The 16,575-nt window shown below is 40.8% G+C and overlaps 1 protein-coding gene across 2 annotated transcripts in view; it reads right to left on the reverse strand.

Moving 5' to 3' along the window:
* Nucleotides 1-16,575, reverse strand: part of PLPP1 (phospholipid phosphatase 1) — a 98,344-nt gene that overhangs the window by 40,247 nt on the left and 41,522 nt on the right. The window contains exons 2-3 of one of the 2 annotated variants that reach the window (XM_048503093.1): nucleotides 14,506-14,657; nucleotides 8,213-8,493 (exon numbers count right to left, since the gene is read on the reverse strand). In XM_048503093.1, the coding sequence (XP_048359050.1) occupies nucleotides 8,213-8,493; nucleotides 14,506-14,657 (433 nt within the window). The remainder of the gene's footprint in view (nucleotides 1-8,212; nucleotides 8,494-14,505; nucleotides 14,658-16,575) is intronic. The other variant, XM_048503092.1, reaches the window with a different exon arrangement.

Here is a 16,575-nt window from a genome sequence, read left to right on the forward strand (position 1 = left end):
ATTTGAGCCTTTGGGAAATAAGCCCCCCCACCCAAAAAACCCTGTACCAGTAAAAAGGCAGATGTACACACTAAGTCACTTACTCCTTCCACTCACAGCCAAACTGTATATTACCACTTATTTCATCTGTAGTCTACCTTTCCCCCTGAGACTCAAGGCAGATTACAATATTTAAAAAGCAGAGCCCACCCGGATTTCTAATAGCATTGCAATTTTGCCCCAGTCTCTTTTGCTTCCCTCTGTCCCAATGGCAAAGAAACATGGTGCTCGAAACTCATATTGCCCTTGTAAGGCAGATATGGGGGACTGGAGACACAACATATCTATAGGGGGAGGGGCAAGAACGCTGTACTGGGTAGAATGTTATTCTACAAGCCTTCCTTCTCAAACTTTTTTTATCCAGACATGTGCCTAAAGCCACTGAGTAATGCCATTTTAAATCCAAAAGAGGAAGAATTAATAAAAATAGCACAATAAATAGGCAAGCAATACTATCAAAGAAAATTGGCCAGGGGAGGGGTGAGGATTTAAAAATGAGAACTGACATGTACGGGAAAGTTTAACACCTTCCCTCACCCCTTCCCCTTGCTATCTCTTTATTATCATATTCAAAGATTATGGGACATTTTTAAATTGAATATGCAGTTCCTAGTTCCTTCCTGGGTATTAAGATCACATGGATAGGCCCTCCTGACTTAGGATGAACACCAACTATTTTTATCAGTAAAGGTTGCATTTGGGATTTTTAACCCAGAAATTTTCGGTAAAGCTAAATAAAGCCAGTATCAATCAGCTCCATTTGGTCGTTACTAAAAAATTTCAGGTTGAGGAAAAAGAACCCAAAATTTGTCGGTTCTTACCTCCCCCCCTTCCCCCTTGGGAGGGAGGGGAAGGCAGGCAGGCAGGCAGGCAGGCAAGCAGGCAGAAAGACAGAGGATAAGTAGTAGTTTGGATTTATATTCCCCCTTTCTCTCCTGTAAAGAGACTCAAAGGGGCTTACAATCTCCTTGCCCTTCCCACCACAACAACAAACACCCTATGAGGTGGGTGGGCCTGAGAGAGCTCCAAAAGCTGTGACTAGCCCAAGGTCACCCAGCTGGCATGTGTTGGAGTACACAAGCTAATCTGGTTCACCAGATAAGTCTCCACAGCTCAAATGGCAGAGCAGGGAATCAAAGCCAGTTCTCCAAATTAGAGTGCACCTGCTCTTAACCACTACACCGCTGAATCCACTGATGCTTTCCAAGCCCTAGAGCAGGGGTCTTCAAACTATGGCCCTCCAGATGTTCATGGACTACAATTCCCACCAGCCCCTGCCAGCATGGCTAAGTGGCAGGGCTGATGGGAATTGTAGTTCATGAACATCTGGGAGGCCATAGTTTGAAGACCCCTGCCCTAGAGGGAAAGTTCCATGCCCATGGAGTCCTCTCTTTCCCTCCCCTGCTGGAGCTTTCGAAGCCCCAGAGGTCTGGAAAGCATTGGCAAGGAACAGAACTCAAGGCAATGCAGCGCCTGCCCAGCACAGCATGAAGTCCTCTCCCTCTGCTGGCTCTTAAGTCCACATGAGCTTGGGAAATGGCGGTGGGCAGGGCAGATCTGAAAAACTGAAAAAGCCAGATACTATTCGGCTTTTTTGGGGCCCAGATGTATTCGGCTTTTTAAATGCACCTGGTGTTTTTGATTAATAAATTAAAAATGCAAACAAAAAAAAAAGCCGATATAGCTTCTTGGGTTTTTTTCTGTAATTAGGGTTTACTAAATCACAAATCCTACTCCTAAAAGTCCCATCAATCAAAGAAGCTCATTTGATGAGTACATGAGAGAGGGCCACTTCAGTGACAGCCCTCTGATTGTGGTACAATCTCCTCATGGAGTTGTACTTGGCCACTTCATCTTCAATCTTTAGGCGACAATTAGAAGACAGTTTTATATAGGACCGCATTTGATTAAGTGACTAGCAGTCATAAACTGTGAACTTAAATTTTTTTTTAATGTATTTTACATATGTTATTGTAAGCCGCCTTGAGTTGTACAAAGAAGAAATGCATTTAATAATTTTTTTAAAATAAGTAAATATCCAAGAACCTGCACACTTACCCCCTGCCAGTTAGTTCTAAAAACAAGGTTAGCAGCAGTACAAACATTATAAAACAAGCTACATAACTAGGAACACATTTTATTTAAAAAACATGTTTTCTTTCTTTAGGAAAATGCCCTTGTTTGGCTTCTCAGCTCCTATTTTTGTTCTTTCAGTTTAAAAATACCAACTATCCTTCCGTAGGCTAAACAAAGACCATTTAAAATTAGATGTGAGTCTTTATTTACGTAGAACTGTGGGAACGGTGCTTTCAGTAAGGTTTAAAGTTGTAAATGAACAGTAGTAGGACAGCTCACGTCATAACATATACTTAAAAAAACACAGACCAATGATTTTGAGTATAATGAAGCTGACACCAATTTTCAAACTCTGTGTACACTGAAAAGCAGTCTCCGTTTTTGCCAAGCCATCTTGACGTATCCTAGCCACTCAAAATGCTTATCAGGCTGCTTCTAACACAGTTCCAGCCCCACATAAAACTGTTCATTTTTCCTTTAACAAGTCATTTTTTTCCATTCGCAATTGTTGGATGACCCAGCCAAACTTACGGTATATATGTTCACGTTCAATTATTTATACTCTTTTCCACTGACAGATTAAAGTAAAGCTGAATATTCATCTGCCACATGCTGGACTTTCTTTGTTGTAGAATGCTCCACTTGGGTCCTAGTGCCTACCTAGTTCTACTCCCCCCATATTCACTCTTTTGCTGTTCTTAAGAGACTGGGTTTGGGTCATCACCCAACTCTGGCGTAGGGCTAGCTGTGGGCAAATTTGGCCATCTGCGACCCCTTGCCTCCTGCTCCCCGCCCCCCACCAGACAATCCTTGCTGCCGCAACCACCTTCAACCTCGTCAGCAAGGCAGCCTGAAGATTCCTCCTCCTGAGGCGATTCCTGCTCCCCCTGCCTGCTGAGCCTCACTGCTGCTGCCACCTTCCATCTCATCAGCAAGGCGGCCTGAAGATTCATCCCCTCAAGAGGTTCCTGCCCCCCCCAGCCACCAACCCTCACTATCTCTGCCTGCCTTGTCGGCAAAGCAGCCAGAAGATTCTTCCCCCCAGTAGGTTCCTGCTCCCCACCAGCTGCCGAGCCATGTTTAAATACGCACAGAATAATGGTTTTGATAAAGACAGCATTTAAAAATTAATGATAATTCTCATGTTCATTTGGAACTATTTTCTAATGCAAAGCATACTATTTCCTCTTCTGCCACACCACAACTGACTACACTTTAATATTTCAGTGGGAAAGAGTATAGATGGGAGATAAATAGGGGCTTGAAGTGTCTACCATAGAACAAAGGGGACTTTATCACTAAAATAACATTTATAGCTCACCTTTCTCACTGAGACTCAAAACGGACTATGGAATATGAAAAATAATTTAACCAGCAAAGATCTCTAAGAAACCAAACAATGCAATACGGTAGGATTAAGGGCCTAGAAAACAGTGCAAACAAATAAGCTGTATAAAGGACTAAAACTGTCAACATGGGCAAAGAACTAAGGCAACAAAAAGTTCTTAGTAGAGGTTGGATAATAACTGGTCCCATAAAGCTTTAACTGATGTGCAATTGCAACCATGAACAAAAATTTGAAGTGAAAAATATACACCTATTTAAAAATATCCATCAGATCCAGCCCCCAGTCATTAATAATATATAATAAGGGGAAAGCTCTGTGAATGATAAAGACATGCATACACTAATAAAGGTACATACAGCAGAACCTTGGTTTTCGTTGTCGTCAGTTTTCGTTGGTTTCGTCAATTAATTCCCCAAAACTTTTGTCTCAGTTTTCGTCATTTGTTTCGGTTTTCGTCAGATTTCGTCGGCAGGCAGGCGCTAATTTTGCAACAACAAACGGCAACCCATGCAGTTCCATTGCTGTCCAGTGTTTGCCTCAGTTTTCATCGGTTTCAGATTTCACCAAGGTTTTCCAAATGGATTATCAATGAAAACCGAGGTTCCACTGTACTATACTGTGGAATTAAATTTAGCACAAATATTATCTACAGCTATTCTTGACAAGGAACCAATCTGTCTGTACTTTTCAACTGAGTTCATATGAATGTGGTTTGTGTATTTATAGCAAAATAAACTCTTGCTATGCCTCATGGGACTGTGGATCCACAATATCCCTACACACAGATAATCTTCACATAAGAAGAATTATGAGCAATCGGTTTAGAAAGATAATGAGCTGGTAGCCGACAAGTTAAAACCAAAGCAAATTATCAAGTCTCTAATGCCTCTACTCAATTTTAGCCTAGCATTGGGTGCACTAATAAAAAACAAGTTTCGTTTCATTTTAAATAAAACTTGTATGCCATCCCATCAGTGCTTATACTTTTAAAAAATTAATGAATTACTGACAAAAACAGGGGGGAAACGAACAACTATATATTATACTGGCATCCATTTTGTCACTCACTCTTCATTTAGCCACCATGAGCCATGAAGAAAGCAGAATATCAGTATTTTAATAATCACAAAAATTTGTGGGAATGCCTGAATATACTAAGGAGTCCAAGCTCTCTTGATTGCCATATGTTACCTAATGCAAAGATGTCAAAGTAGTGTGAGGCTCCTGTCCCTTGGTCAACAGGGGAGGAAGACGTTCCACTACTCTTCATGTGCGCCCCAGTGTCTCAGAAGCAGTAGGAAAGAGGTTGCCGCCTCCTGGTCCCCTTCGCTCCCAATTAGCACCTCCTACAGCCTAGAGACATTCAGTCTGATCCACCCTGACTTGGCTTCCCTTTCACTGACCTCCCGGTTTGAATACACTCACTCCATGGGTGGCTTTAAGCTTTTCCTTCAGCCCACAGACCTCACCTGTGCTGAACCACTCCCTCAACTTAAACAGGGCTGGCAAGTTTTTTGTCTTACTCTTCCCTTTGGGATATTGTGTTGTAGCTTCTCTAGTCCCTCCTCTCAGCTTTTCCTCTTCCAGTGGTTGGTGTTACTCCCCCCAACCCCATGACCTTATAGTCAGTGATAAGTAATTTAGGGCTTCCACAGCTGCTCAGCTAGCCAGTCAGAGACCTAGCCCATGCTTTCTCAGGGGTGCTGGGAGTGACCCAGGACCTGGTGGTGGTAGCTAGTGAACTGGCAAATCAAGGGCTGATGCTTGACAGTATCTGAAGATAATAATGTTTCAGAATTAACAGAAGGCTGTAATGATCTAAATGCTAGCAAACAGTAGCAGCCTGACAGTAACAGTTCCATCTTTCAGTCCTCATTTTGCCTGAACTGGCTCAAGCTTTTCTCCAAACCATGGTTTACAGTAGTCACCATTTAAAACCCAAGCCATGGTTTTGAGCTGACACATGGCTAAAGTTTATGCCTGTTTTTATTTTACAGCTGGTCAGCACTCACACTTCTCTAGGAGAGAAGCTTCTGGAAGCAGAGCAATAACTATAAATATGGTTTTTCCATTCAGACTTCCTACCCAGATATGGTTAAGTATAACGCAGGGTTTGCCAATGTACTTCAAACGACGCTTTCACAGTTTGTAAGTTCAGAAGACTTAATGCCAAACCACCATTAAAACACCCCAACACCTAGAATAGGTGTTGGCTCTACCAACACCTAGAGCTTGCTTCTCTGATAAAGGATTCCTCTCAAACCCAGTATCTGGTCAATACTTCCTAGGTTATGTAGCAACTGGTAAAACAACAGCGCATAGAGTCAGGTAAAACAGTGAATAGCCTTCCCCTATGAATTTCCAGCCAATGTGGTGTAGTGGTTAAAAGCGGCTGACTCTAATCTGGATGTTACACAGCTTTGGATATCAGGATTGGGTCCTTGGTGCCACACACTTCCAAAAATCCATGCCAAGGATGACAGGTTTAAATCCTTTAATTGGCAGCTGCCAAACAGGCTCCAACGACAGGAAGAAAAACAAGGTTTCCTTCATTCTCTTGCATCATATTTTGATTGCAAGGCACCTGACATCATATTTTGATTACAAGGCTGCAGTTATGTTGAAGCAAATGGCACTTCAAGCACTACCTTCAACATTTCAAAATTAGTAAGGCAGTTAGGGGCTAACCACAATGAAGTCTAAGAACTGCAACCAAAATTCCACAGAACTGGGCTTGTCTACCCCACTGCGCCCTCTCCCCCCGCCCCGCAGTGATGCAAGGATGTGATAGAGGAGACTGCAGCTAGAGGTGGGACTTGGCAGAACTCCTCACTGGGGTGCCAACTGGCCCAGAAAAAAAGCGTCTTCTTATCGTTTTAACAAAGGTTTGATGCGTGGAAATGGACAGGCCAGTTGACACGTTTCATGGCAGGAAGGTAAACAATACAAACTTAATAAATCCGATTTAGCCTCTAAGAGACAAGACATTCTTCTCCAGTCTAGTTGGAGACCGCAGCCCTTCACCCAGGACTAGAAAAAGTTTCCCATTTGTGCAAGAAGATGTTTGGATCCCACGTCATGTTTTCTCAAATATTCAAAGTTTAACACATTGTACCAGCATAATTCTGCAGTGCCCCTCATTAGGAAAAAAGGTTCCTCTGATTTGTGTTAGATTTTCTATTTAAAGAAGCTATTAGTTCTCTTCCATTCTGCAAAACTGCCACATTTAAACAAAAACTATTGAGAACAGTTTTATTGCTATTTTGCTATTTATTAGAACAGGATATGATATGGTTTCTTCTTCAATAATCATCTACTTCATTCCATTTGAAAAGCTGACTATTTTAAACAGACTGGTGAAGTAAACTTCTTGATGCCCTGAGTTGGCTCTACCAGAGACAGAATAGTTTTTTCTAGGTAACTAAAATTATAAACGAACTTGGAAGTTCCAGGGCAGAGCAAATATTACAATGGCATCTTTTCAATGGAGGGCAGGGACTGAAGATTAGATGTATCACAGCTAACTGATACTCTTCAAAGAACAACTTTGATTGGTTGATTTTGATTGATTTGATTTCCAGTCTGCTCCTGTCAGATGGGCTCAGAGCAGTGAACAAGATAAATAATACAATTAAAACCAACATTATTTGCTTATTTATTTATCTGTGAACTAGTTTCCCGCCTAACACTGAATTCCCTGGGCGGGTAGTAATGGCGTTGCACCCACGGGAGGGGGGTGCAACATCCCAGGCAGGGACACAGGAGAGGCTTGGCCGGGCCATGGCGGGGGCATTCCAGGGTGGGTGGCGCTGCGACAAGGACACAGGGTGTGTGCGCCCCGGACATAGTTTCCCCTCACTCGGCTTCTGCAAGGTACAGTTACAAAACCGTCATAAAATCTACTTTGAAAACCATCACTATCCCCCACCCCAATCCTCTTGAAATATATATATAATCATCCCTCCCTCATAATGCTCCCGCAACACACTTCAACAATTGGGCTGGGGCTTCACCAATAGAGTGCCAGTACAGAGACAGCAGGTACCAAGGAAACAAGGGAAGTATTGGTAGGGGTGGGGGGGACGCATGGCCCAGGGGCATAACACCCTTATGCCCAGGAACAGAGGGAGGTCTTGTCCAGGTGCCTAAACTCTTGTATTCAATAATGTTAGATAAAAACCTGATTCTCACAAAAGGAAAGCCTTTCCCATGTATACCAAGGAGGGTGGGCATAACCTCAATAACTAACATATAATCAATAAGCCCATAAAAAGAAAAACGAAAAAAGAAGAAAGTAGAAGAGGAGCTGCCCTCAATCATATGTCTGATGAACCAAAGGCTCAACCACGTCTGATGGAATCTCTCACTTGGAGCTACAGAACCAGAAATTGAACTACACTTGCAAATTTCATTTGCAAATTTTCATTTACAGATTTCATAATAATCTGAATATGATACGCAGACTGAAAGCAAACTGCAGCAGCTTGCAATCATTTAATATTAATTAACATATTCCTGAAAAGCGAGAGCTGTATTCACAAAAAACATTATTTCCAGCATATGCAATACATTCTACATGCTGATGGAGGAAAACTCCAAGTCTATGCTTTGAGGTAAACCAAGTCTACCCAAGCTGCTGGCACTGCAATACCATTCACAAAGCAATGAGAATTCTCACTTACTTCATAAAATGCAATCAGAAAGAAATTAAAGCCGTCACAGTCAATGACATTAGGTTAGCATACATACCGTCCCTCATTAACCTTGACTGGGTCTCCAAGGCAGTGAATGTTCTCAATGTAGCCTGAACTGCAGTTGATTTGTCGCCAGTCTGGTCTACAGATATCCATAAAGTGAGGTCTTGGTCTGCCTATCGAGTATTTGGCAATGTCTGTCAGAGATTGGCTCACAGCTGCGCCAAAAAGGAATGTCCCAATGGCTTTGTAAATAGTGGCAATATAGTTGTTTCGGACAAATGAGCTGGAGTGCAAACGGCTGCAATACACAGAAAGGGCTTCTCCCACGATTATCTGGGGAGAAAGGGGGGAAAAAAACCACAGAAAGACACAAGTTAAAGAAACACACGTGGATTTGGCAAAAAAAGAGAATATCAGGTTGTATTGCTAGAGCAGTTTTTGTGGGTATAAATCTGGTTTTCAATTAACAATGTGAAAATGAAGCTACAATAGACAGTGAACAATTTCTGGAAACCCATTTCAGTGTTCGTGTGAACTGGCTGTGCCAAAACACATTGAAGTAAACAGGAAGCTCCGTTGTTGTTTTTATCTGATTACAAGGTTAAGGTTTAATAAAGTAACAATGTAAGTACTAGGAACCTTCACCTTTCCCACATCAACCCCCAGAAGATCCTGAAATAGCACCCTCAATATGCAACACATTCCAATTCTGCATCCTTTATACTCATTCTTTGCCAAGAACATGATGATTCTGGAAAGTCAGGAACCAGGTTAGAGGGCTAGACAAGAGCACTGTTGTCAGAGGCATTTTTTAAATACTGGAATCTCCTATAGTTTAATAAAATTGAATTACTATTTTTTGTTAATCATCTAAGAAGCTTTATTGAAATAATAAAAATGCTGGAAGTAAAATGCTGAGACATTGGGAAAACAGCTTTGAAGCTGTGGGAGAGAAATTGGAGTGTTTGGGGTTTTTTGTTTCTTTTGTTTTCATTTTAGTAATTTAGCAAAACATGCTTTTAGATGCTGAATATTCATAATTAAAGCTCATTACAGTTTCTTCTTTTACTTCATTTCCTACTGATGACAATGCAAGACACTAGCTAGGGGTCTGAAAAAGAGAATGACTTCATTTTAAGTGTAGCTCGTTCAAAAGAAAAGATACAGACAGGTAAGTCTGTGTATTTTGAGTTGACGAGAGTAGTGCCTGGAAGATTTTTTTTTTAATTCACAGACTAAATATTATCCTATCATTAAAGAAATGCAGCATATACTTGGCAAAAATACATTTCTCAAAATATGCTGTAAAATTCTCATTGGCTCATTCACGTGAATACAATTTTCACTGCGTCTTAAAGTCTTGAAAAATAATACAAATGTTCAGAGTTGGGGTCAATTTCAGCTGTGCTTATAATGAACATCTGTTGCAAAAGAATTATTAGATAGGAACAACACTGAAAAGAACATGCATTTTTTTTATCAACCTATATTTTACAGATGGGCTATGTTGGTCCATTAAGTGTTTGAAAGTCCTTAATGGGTTTAAAAATGCAGCCACAATTCACAAGGCAAGCACACAAACTATTGAAGCTTTTCAGCTCTTCCCATTTCCCTCTGTTGACCCTTGCAACAAAAACCACTTGCAGATATCAGGAGACCCTCTAAAATAGATCTGATGCTGCATGAAAAGCTGTAATAGAAAGGAAAAGTTGGCAACCCTGAGCCCATTCAGTCACTTGAGCGGAGGGGTCTTTGAATCACAGACAGTAACAAAAAGTCTCTTGACAATATTTACATTCCGTAGACTCTATTTCTATTTTGAGCTCATCCATACAACTCACACTTCTACTTCCTTCATTCCAAATGTGTAGCCCATCATGAATAAACCTGGAACTCCACAGTTTTATCTTGGAGTATTATGCGGACCCAGGACACATCACCAAGATAATCCTGAAGGCCCACCTTTGTCCATAGCACAGTCTCAGGGCCTAGAATTCAACCAGACACAATGGGGTAAGATATTTCTTCTATCCTGCCTGCAATATACAAATGGCCTAATTTGGAGATGTAACCTTCCAAATACAGTAGGTGGTCCATTTGTTATGAGACCTTCTGGTAACGAGGGATCTGGCAGAAAGTTCATTAGAGTTTGTTAGAATGGGATCCTAGAACGCGTTGTCCTTGGGAATTTACATGAGCTTATAAGAAAGGGTTCCTCACTAAATTTCTTACAATCAACTGAGGAGATTATAAGGCTTGGTCCTTGAGGGAGGTTTCATTTGGTTGTACTTGTTTGGTGACTTGATTTCCAAATTGTGAGTTTCAGGGTGAGTGCCATCCTACTCAGATGTCATCATCACAAACAATTTATTATTCTGCAGGTTCTGACAGCTCAAACTAATGGAGTTCAGTAGTTCATGGCTGAACGCTTGAATCACTCTATGCTTCTCACCAATAACTGATAATAATGATGGCTTTCAACATTTTAGTTCCTTATAGAATACTAGCCTTTGCCACAAAACCACATCAGAATTGAGCCAAAGACACCAAGCAGAGATAAGGAAGCTTAAGGATAGACAGAGATTTCAATATTCATCCTGCATGTATAAACTTACTACATTCAAGTATTAGGATACTGATACCTTCATTGATACCCCTTTATTAAGGAAAGGTGCTAGCATTTCACAAGATTCACTCTTTCTCAAGAAATCATTTAGTACTGGAGTGCTTGATAATCATTGGTTTGAAAAACTGAAAATACTCTGGTTGTGATACCTCAGCAGATTCAGGCCTTTCTAGGCAGTAGGACCAGAACTCACCAAGTTACTAAATCTACTGAATGGAGGACAGCTGGACAAGCTGGACAAGCCATACCTTGCAAGTGTGGTTTCAACAAGACCTACAAGATTGGGGTTAATTTACTTGTGATGAGATCTTCATCCTTGAAAGACTTCAGAGGGAGTGTCCCTTAATGTTGATCAATATGTACAAACAGGAAGAACAGAGTTCAGTACCATCAGTGTGCTGTTGAGATGCAGATTATGCGTCTCTCGCCTCACAACTTGCCACAATTTCCATGGGGAAAAAAAACCGAATCAAACTTTTTCGATACTCAATCCAGACAAAATGACAATAATGTCAATTCAAAAAGGTAGCCAACAAGAAAATATCTTCATATATTGAAAGATTACAGGTTGAAGTAGTAGATGGAACAGTAAAAGAACCTTGGAGATACTGACTGTTCCTTTTCCATGAGATCCTAGTATTCAATAATGTAAATTTGTTAATTTCAGCTGTATCCTTTATATGCAACTGAAACTTATTTGTAACCCAAACATAGCTCATTAATAAAATCTCCAGCATAAGAACTGGGGGCTGGGGTAGGGAGTTATTAAGAAATGGACTGAGCACAGCCAATACTGTGACTACCCTATATAGTTCTATGGTGTGGCTTCATTTGAACCAATACGTTCAGTGCTGGTTACTGTATCTCAAAAAAGACATTGCTGAATGGTAAGAGTGCAGTGGCCAAGGTGACGAAGGGATGGAGAAGATTTGCTGTGAGGAAAAGCTAAAGAATTAAGGGTTTCCCACTTCGGGGAAAAAAGTGACCAGGGGGGTGAAAAAAAGGAAAGGTTTAAAAATTATGCACATGATGGAGAAAGGCTAAAGACAACTGTCACGTCCCTTTCTCACAATTTCAGAACTCGGGAGCACCTAATAAAGTTGATGGCCAACAGGAGAAGAAAAAAAGTACTTTTTACTCAATGGATAATTAAACTGTAGAATTCATTGTCAATAGACACCACAATAGTCACTAGCATAGATGGCTTTAAAGAGACTTTTATTCATAAAAGACAGATCCAAAGGTAGTCATGGAGACTAAAGGGAACCTTCACATTCAGAGACTGTGAACCTTTGATTACCAATGATAGTAGGCAGTTTCAGAAAGTGATATCTGAACACTGTTCGTTGGCTCTCCAGGACAACAGGTTGGCTACTGTGCAAAAAAGTATGTTGGGCCTGGATGTTTCAGATGGACAACTCCACATTCTATGTGCTTCTTACAGTTCTTCTTCATTGCTTGCATCTTGTTCAGAACATCACAGTACACTTAGTCTTTTGACTAACAAACAAAAATTAAACTATACTTGAACAGCATTTTTTTTACACTGTGTCTTATAGTGTGCCATTAATTTTAAGTACATTGTCTTGGTCATATTTGACACCTCACTCCTGAAATCCTCTTCTGAAGGCCACATGGACTCAGATAGCACCTGATGGCAGTCAACGCCATCCAAAGTAGAGTCATACCCTTTTAAATCCATTGAGCTTAGAAGGACATAACTCTTATTTAGGATTGGTCTGAGCATCGTGCAATCATAACATAAGCTGGCAGGTAAATGTGCCTTTGCTGTGGCAGAAACTGCTCCAGATTTCCCAGCTGACAATGTGTACTCAAGGGTGACCCAGTCCAGCCCAATCTCATCAGATCTTAGAAGTTACGGAGACTTCGCCCTGGTTAGTACTTGGATGAGAGATTACCAAGGAATCCCAGGGGTGCCATGCAGAGGCAAGCAATGGCAAACCACCTACTCTGTTCGCCTCTTGCCTAAAAAACCCTACTTGGTCATAATAAGTCAGATGTGACTCAATGGTACTCTCTACCACCATCACTCAAGGTCAGATAACCAACAACAATAACTGGTTCTGGTGGGTTTTCTGGGCTGTATGGCCATGATCTGATGGATCTTGTTCCTAATGTTTCGCCTGCATCTATGGCTGGCATCTTCAGAGTTGTATCCACAGAGGTGTGTCCAGTGTGTAACAGACTTCCCTCTGTGATACACCTCTGAAGATGCCAGCCACAGATGTAGGCAAAACGTTAGGATCAAGATCCACCAGACCACGGCCACACAGCCCGGAAAACCCACCAGAACCAGTTGAATCTGGCCGTGAAAGTCTTTGACAATACAACAACAGTAAGATCAGAAAGAGAAGCTATCCAGATTGCAGCTAATCTGTATTGTCACTGAACACCTTCTGGTTTCTTCAGCTATCAATATCTGTCTTCCAGATTTCACTAAAATCTACAGATGTTGGAAATTTAGAATTTTAGTGGAAACAAAAAGCAGCCACATGGCTTAGAACTTTAGGCTGGATTCCTCTATGCAAAGGGGAATTCCGGACTTCAGCCCAGTCAAGGAACATTTCTGGTCAGAGGTCATAGTCATTTTTAATCAGATTCAGACCTGTTAGTAGTCTAGTTTTTTTACAACCTCAAGGCTGGATTGCTGTAACATGCTTTACTGTACTTTATTAGTGAATGGTTCACAATTTCAGAATCCTCCCCTCATTGGGCAATTCGCCAACTTAAAAAAATACTGCAAGATCTTTCTATATAGGCTGGTTGTTGAAGGCTATTACTAAAGCAGGCAATGGCTCTGGCATTTAGTTTACTCAAATTACAAATACAATACCTTTAATGGCATATAAAAAGTGGTAAAATGCAAATTATGTTAAAACCAATTGACTAAAATTTACACAAAGGTTTCACCCTTGATCCAAGTGCCTTTGTTAAAAACCTGGCAACTGATTCAGTAGTGTGGGGATGATGGTCACTAAGCAAGTATGAAACTATTTCCTTGTCTGATCTCACTGAATATTTCTTCAAGATGGCCTTGAGAAAAAGCAACCGATAGACTGCCAAATCTTTACAATGAAGGAGCACATGTTCAGTTGTTTCGGGTAGGCCCGCTGCGCAGGAACAAGTCCTGTTCTCCTGTGGGATGCCATGATATCTGCCTCTTGTTTGGGCAGTCGGTAGCACATTAAGCCGAGCAAGCATAAAATATCTACGGAGATGTGGATTGATTAAATTACTCATTGGGCAATTCGCCAACTTAAAAAAATACTGCAAGATCTTTCTATATAGGCTGGTTGTTGAAGGCTATTACTAAAGCAGGCAATGGCTCTGGCATTTAGTTTACTCAATGTTTTGGATTCCTACCTAGAATCTAAACCTGCAGGATTTTAAATATGTATTTTAAAACCAAGCATTAGCTACTATGAGCTTTTAGAATACAAGTGAGCAGCCTTTTTTTTAAAGCTAGGACATATTATGTACTAATGTTTCTAAATGTACACAACCCTTCTCAATAAGGTAGTTATGCCTCCTGGGGTGGAAATATTATTTTCATTGCTCAAATGTTGCCTTCTCCAAGGATTGTGGCTTTTTTCTACTGACAGTAAAAATGCTTTCCATGGCCATCTACCGGAATAGTCAACAAAATGTGACAATGTCTAAAATACAATGAAATGGAGGAAAATGAGGTGTAAACTTACGACAATAACATCCAAAGGAACAATTATTCCCGCTAATAACTGATATGAAATGGTGTCCTCTTTGTAAGGATACTGGATGGATTCATCACTACAGAACACTCCTCGTTTGTAGGGAGCATGCCTTGCAGTCAGAATTGCAAAAGGCAAGCCAGCTAGCAAAAAGAATGAGATAATTATATTACACAAGGTATATAAAAAAGTTTTATTCCCCCAAGCATCTTCTGTGCACAGCAGATAAGCAAGAATGCAGAGAACACGAGCAGAAAATTAGAACACTTCTGCCTCTTTTCAATAAATGCTGGTACAAGACAAGCTTACAGTTTTCCAGCTGAGTAAGCTTCAAAGGAAACTTGAAGAGTTTTCATGATTCCTTTCCACTCCCATAACCATGCTGAATGTTCCATTTGTACACATCATTTCCTTAAAATGCATATTTGTGACATCTCTGGTTACCCTCTAGATCCACTTATCACCTTGAACCAAACCAGCTTTGCGTTTCACATGCAAGGCAACTTCTGCTACTCTGTGGACATAAGACTCCACTCTACACAATCACACACATACCACAAAAGCAGGAAGAGGAAGGGAGAAGAAGTCACACAGAGGAACTTGGGAAAACTTGGTCACTGCTTGTTCTGCAAAGCATCAGACATTAATCTCCTGTCTCCCCTGCCTCCAACTCACAGGCGCGACGTGTGTGGCAAGCAAGTTCTGGATCTTTCAGTAGTATATATCTTTGCCTTCAGGCATTCCCGACAAAGCCTTTCGCACTGTAAACTGCTTTGCATACTCAAAGGCAGCTTATGTTGCAACACCGAGAAAGCATTGTAATGATTTTGGGGGGTTACTGTATGCCAAGATATAAAGTCATGATTTACCAGACTGTAATCCTAACCTTTATTTTCCAGTGCTTTTCTATGGCATGGGTGGGGTTCAGAATATTCAGCAGACAATTTATTCTACTACTTGTAGTCACATGTAAGAACAATTCCCTAAGAAATGTCAAGCCCTACTATTTGACCACTGAATATCCTACTGTGTCCCCACCACCACTCAGCACTCAGAATTCGCCCCCACATTTAACTTGTTTTTCTTTTCTTTTGTCAAATTCTGAATCCATGGGGAAGGTTCCATGGATGTAGCAATGTCTAATGTGCAAAGGAACTGCCGGGGGAAAGTAAGTGGCTAGCTAGAGAGGGCTATAAAGTTAGTGACCCCTCCATCCTTTTGTGTCATCTCTTGTCTGTCCTTAGACAGATACTCTCAGATCTAACTTCTTCTTCGAAGTTAGTTGCAGAGACACTTCCAAGCTAGCAAGATAGCAGCATGCTATCTTTCCCTCTCTCCCAACCTAAATGTAGCTCCTAATAAACATTTACCTTTTACCCTTTTAATCAGTGTGTTAACTGCTTCTTTCTGTGGTAAACTCCAACAGGTTCTTTGAACAAGTGCCCTAAATTTGGGGGATGCCCAACAGGGATCACAGTAAATTACTTAATTCAGAAATAACCATGAACACTAAAGGGTCCCAATTCTAAAGGACTAGTAGACTACTTCATCTAGTATTAAGGCCTTATTTCCCAGCCTCTTTAAAACATTTCTTATTTACGGACCAAAATTCTGTTGAATGTGTAGGCTAATGTTTCCATTCTTTAATAAAAATATGTTTTGACAGGAAAACTGGCACTATTCGTTAATGTATTTGCATTCTGTCCCTCAACCTAGTGTTTCAGCTTCATAAACAGTTCTATGATGTGGGCTGGGCTGAGAGACAGTGACTTGCTTGAAGGTATGAAGTGCGTTGGAGACTGAAACCAAATGTTTCACATCCAAACCCAAATACTAAGAACTGCACCATGCTGTTCTTCTAGTCACACTGGTTATCTAAGAATCTCTTCATGAAGACCAGACAGATTTGTGCCGGAAAGATATATGAAAGATAATGTACAGTTTGTAATTAATGCTATGGAGTTTGTTAAAGCGCAGACACACACAAAAAGAGGCATTTCTATTTTTAGACGTGGAAAAAGCATTTGATAATGTCTCCTAGACTTTTATATCAAAGACACT

The sequence above is a fragment of the Sphaerodactylus townsendi genome, linkage group LG07 (genome assembly GCF_021028975.2).
Source record: "Sphaerodactylus townsendi isolate TG3544 linkage group LG07, MPM_Stown_v2.3, whole genome shotgun sequence".
In the NCBI taxonomy this organism is placed as follows: domain Eukaryota; kingdom Metazoa; phylum Chordata; class Lepidosauria; order Squamata; family Sphaerodactylidae; genus Sphaerodactylus; species Sphaerodactylus townsendi.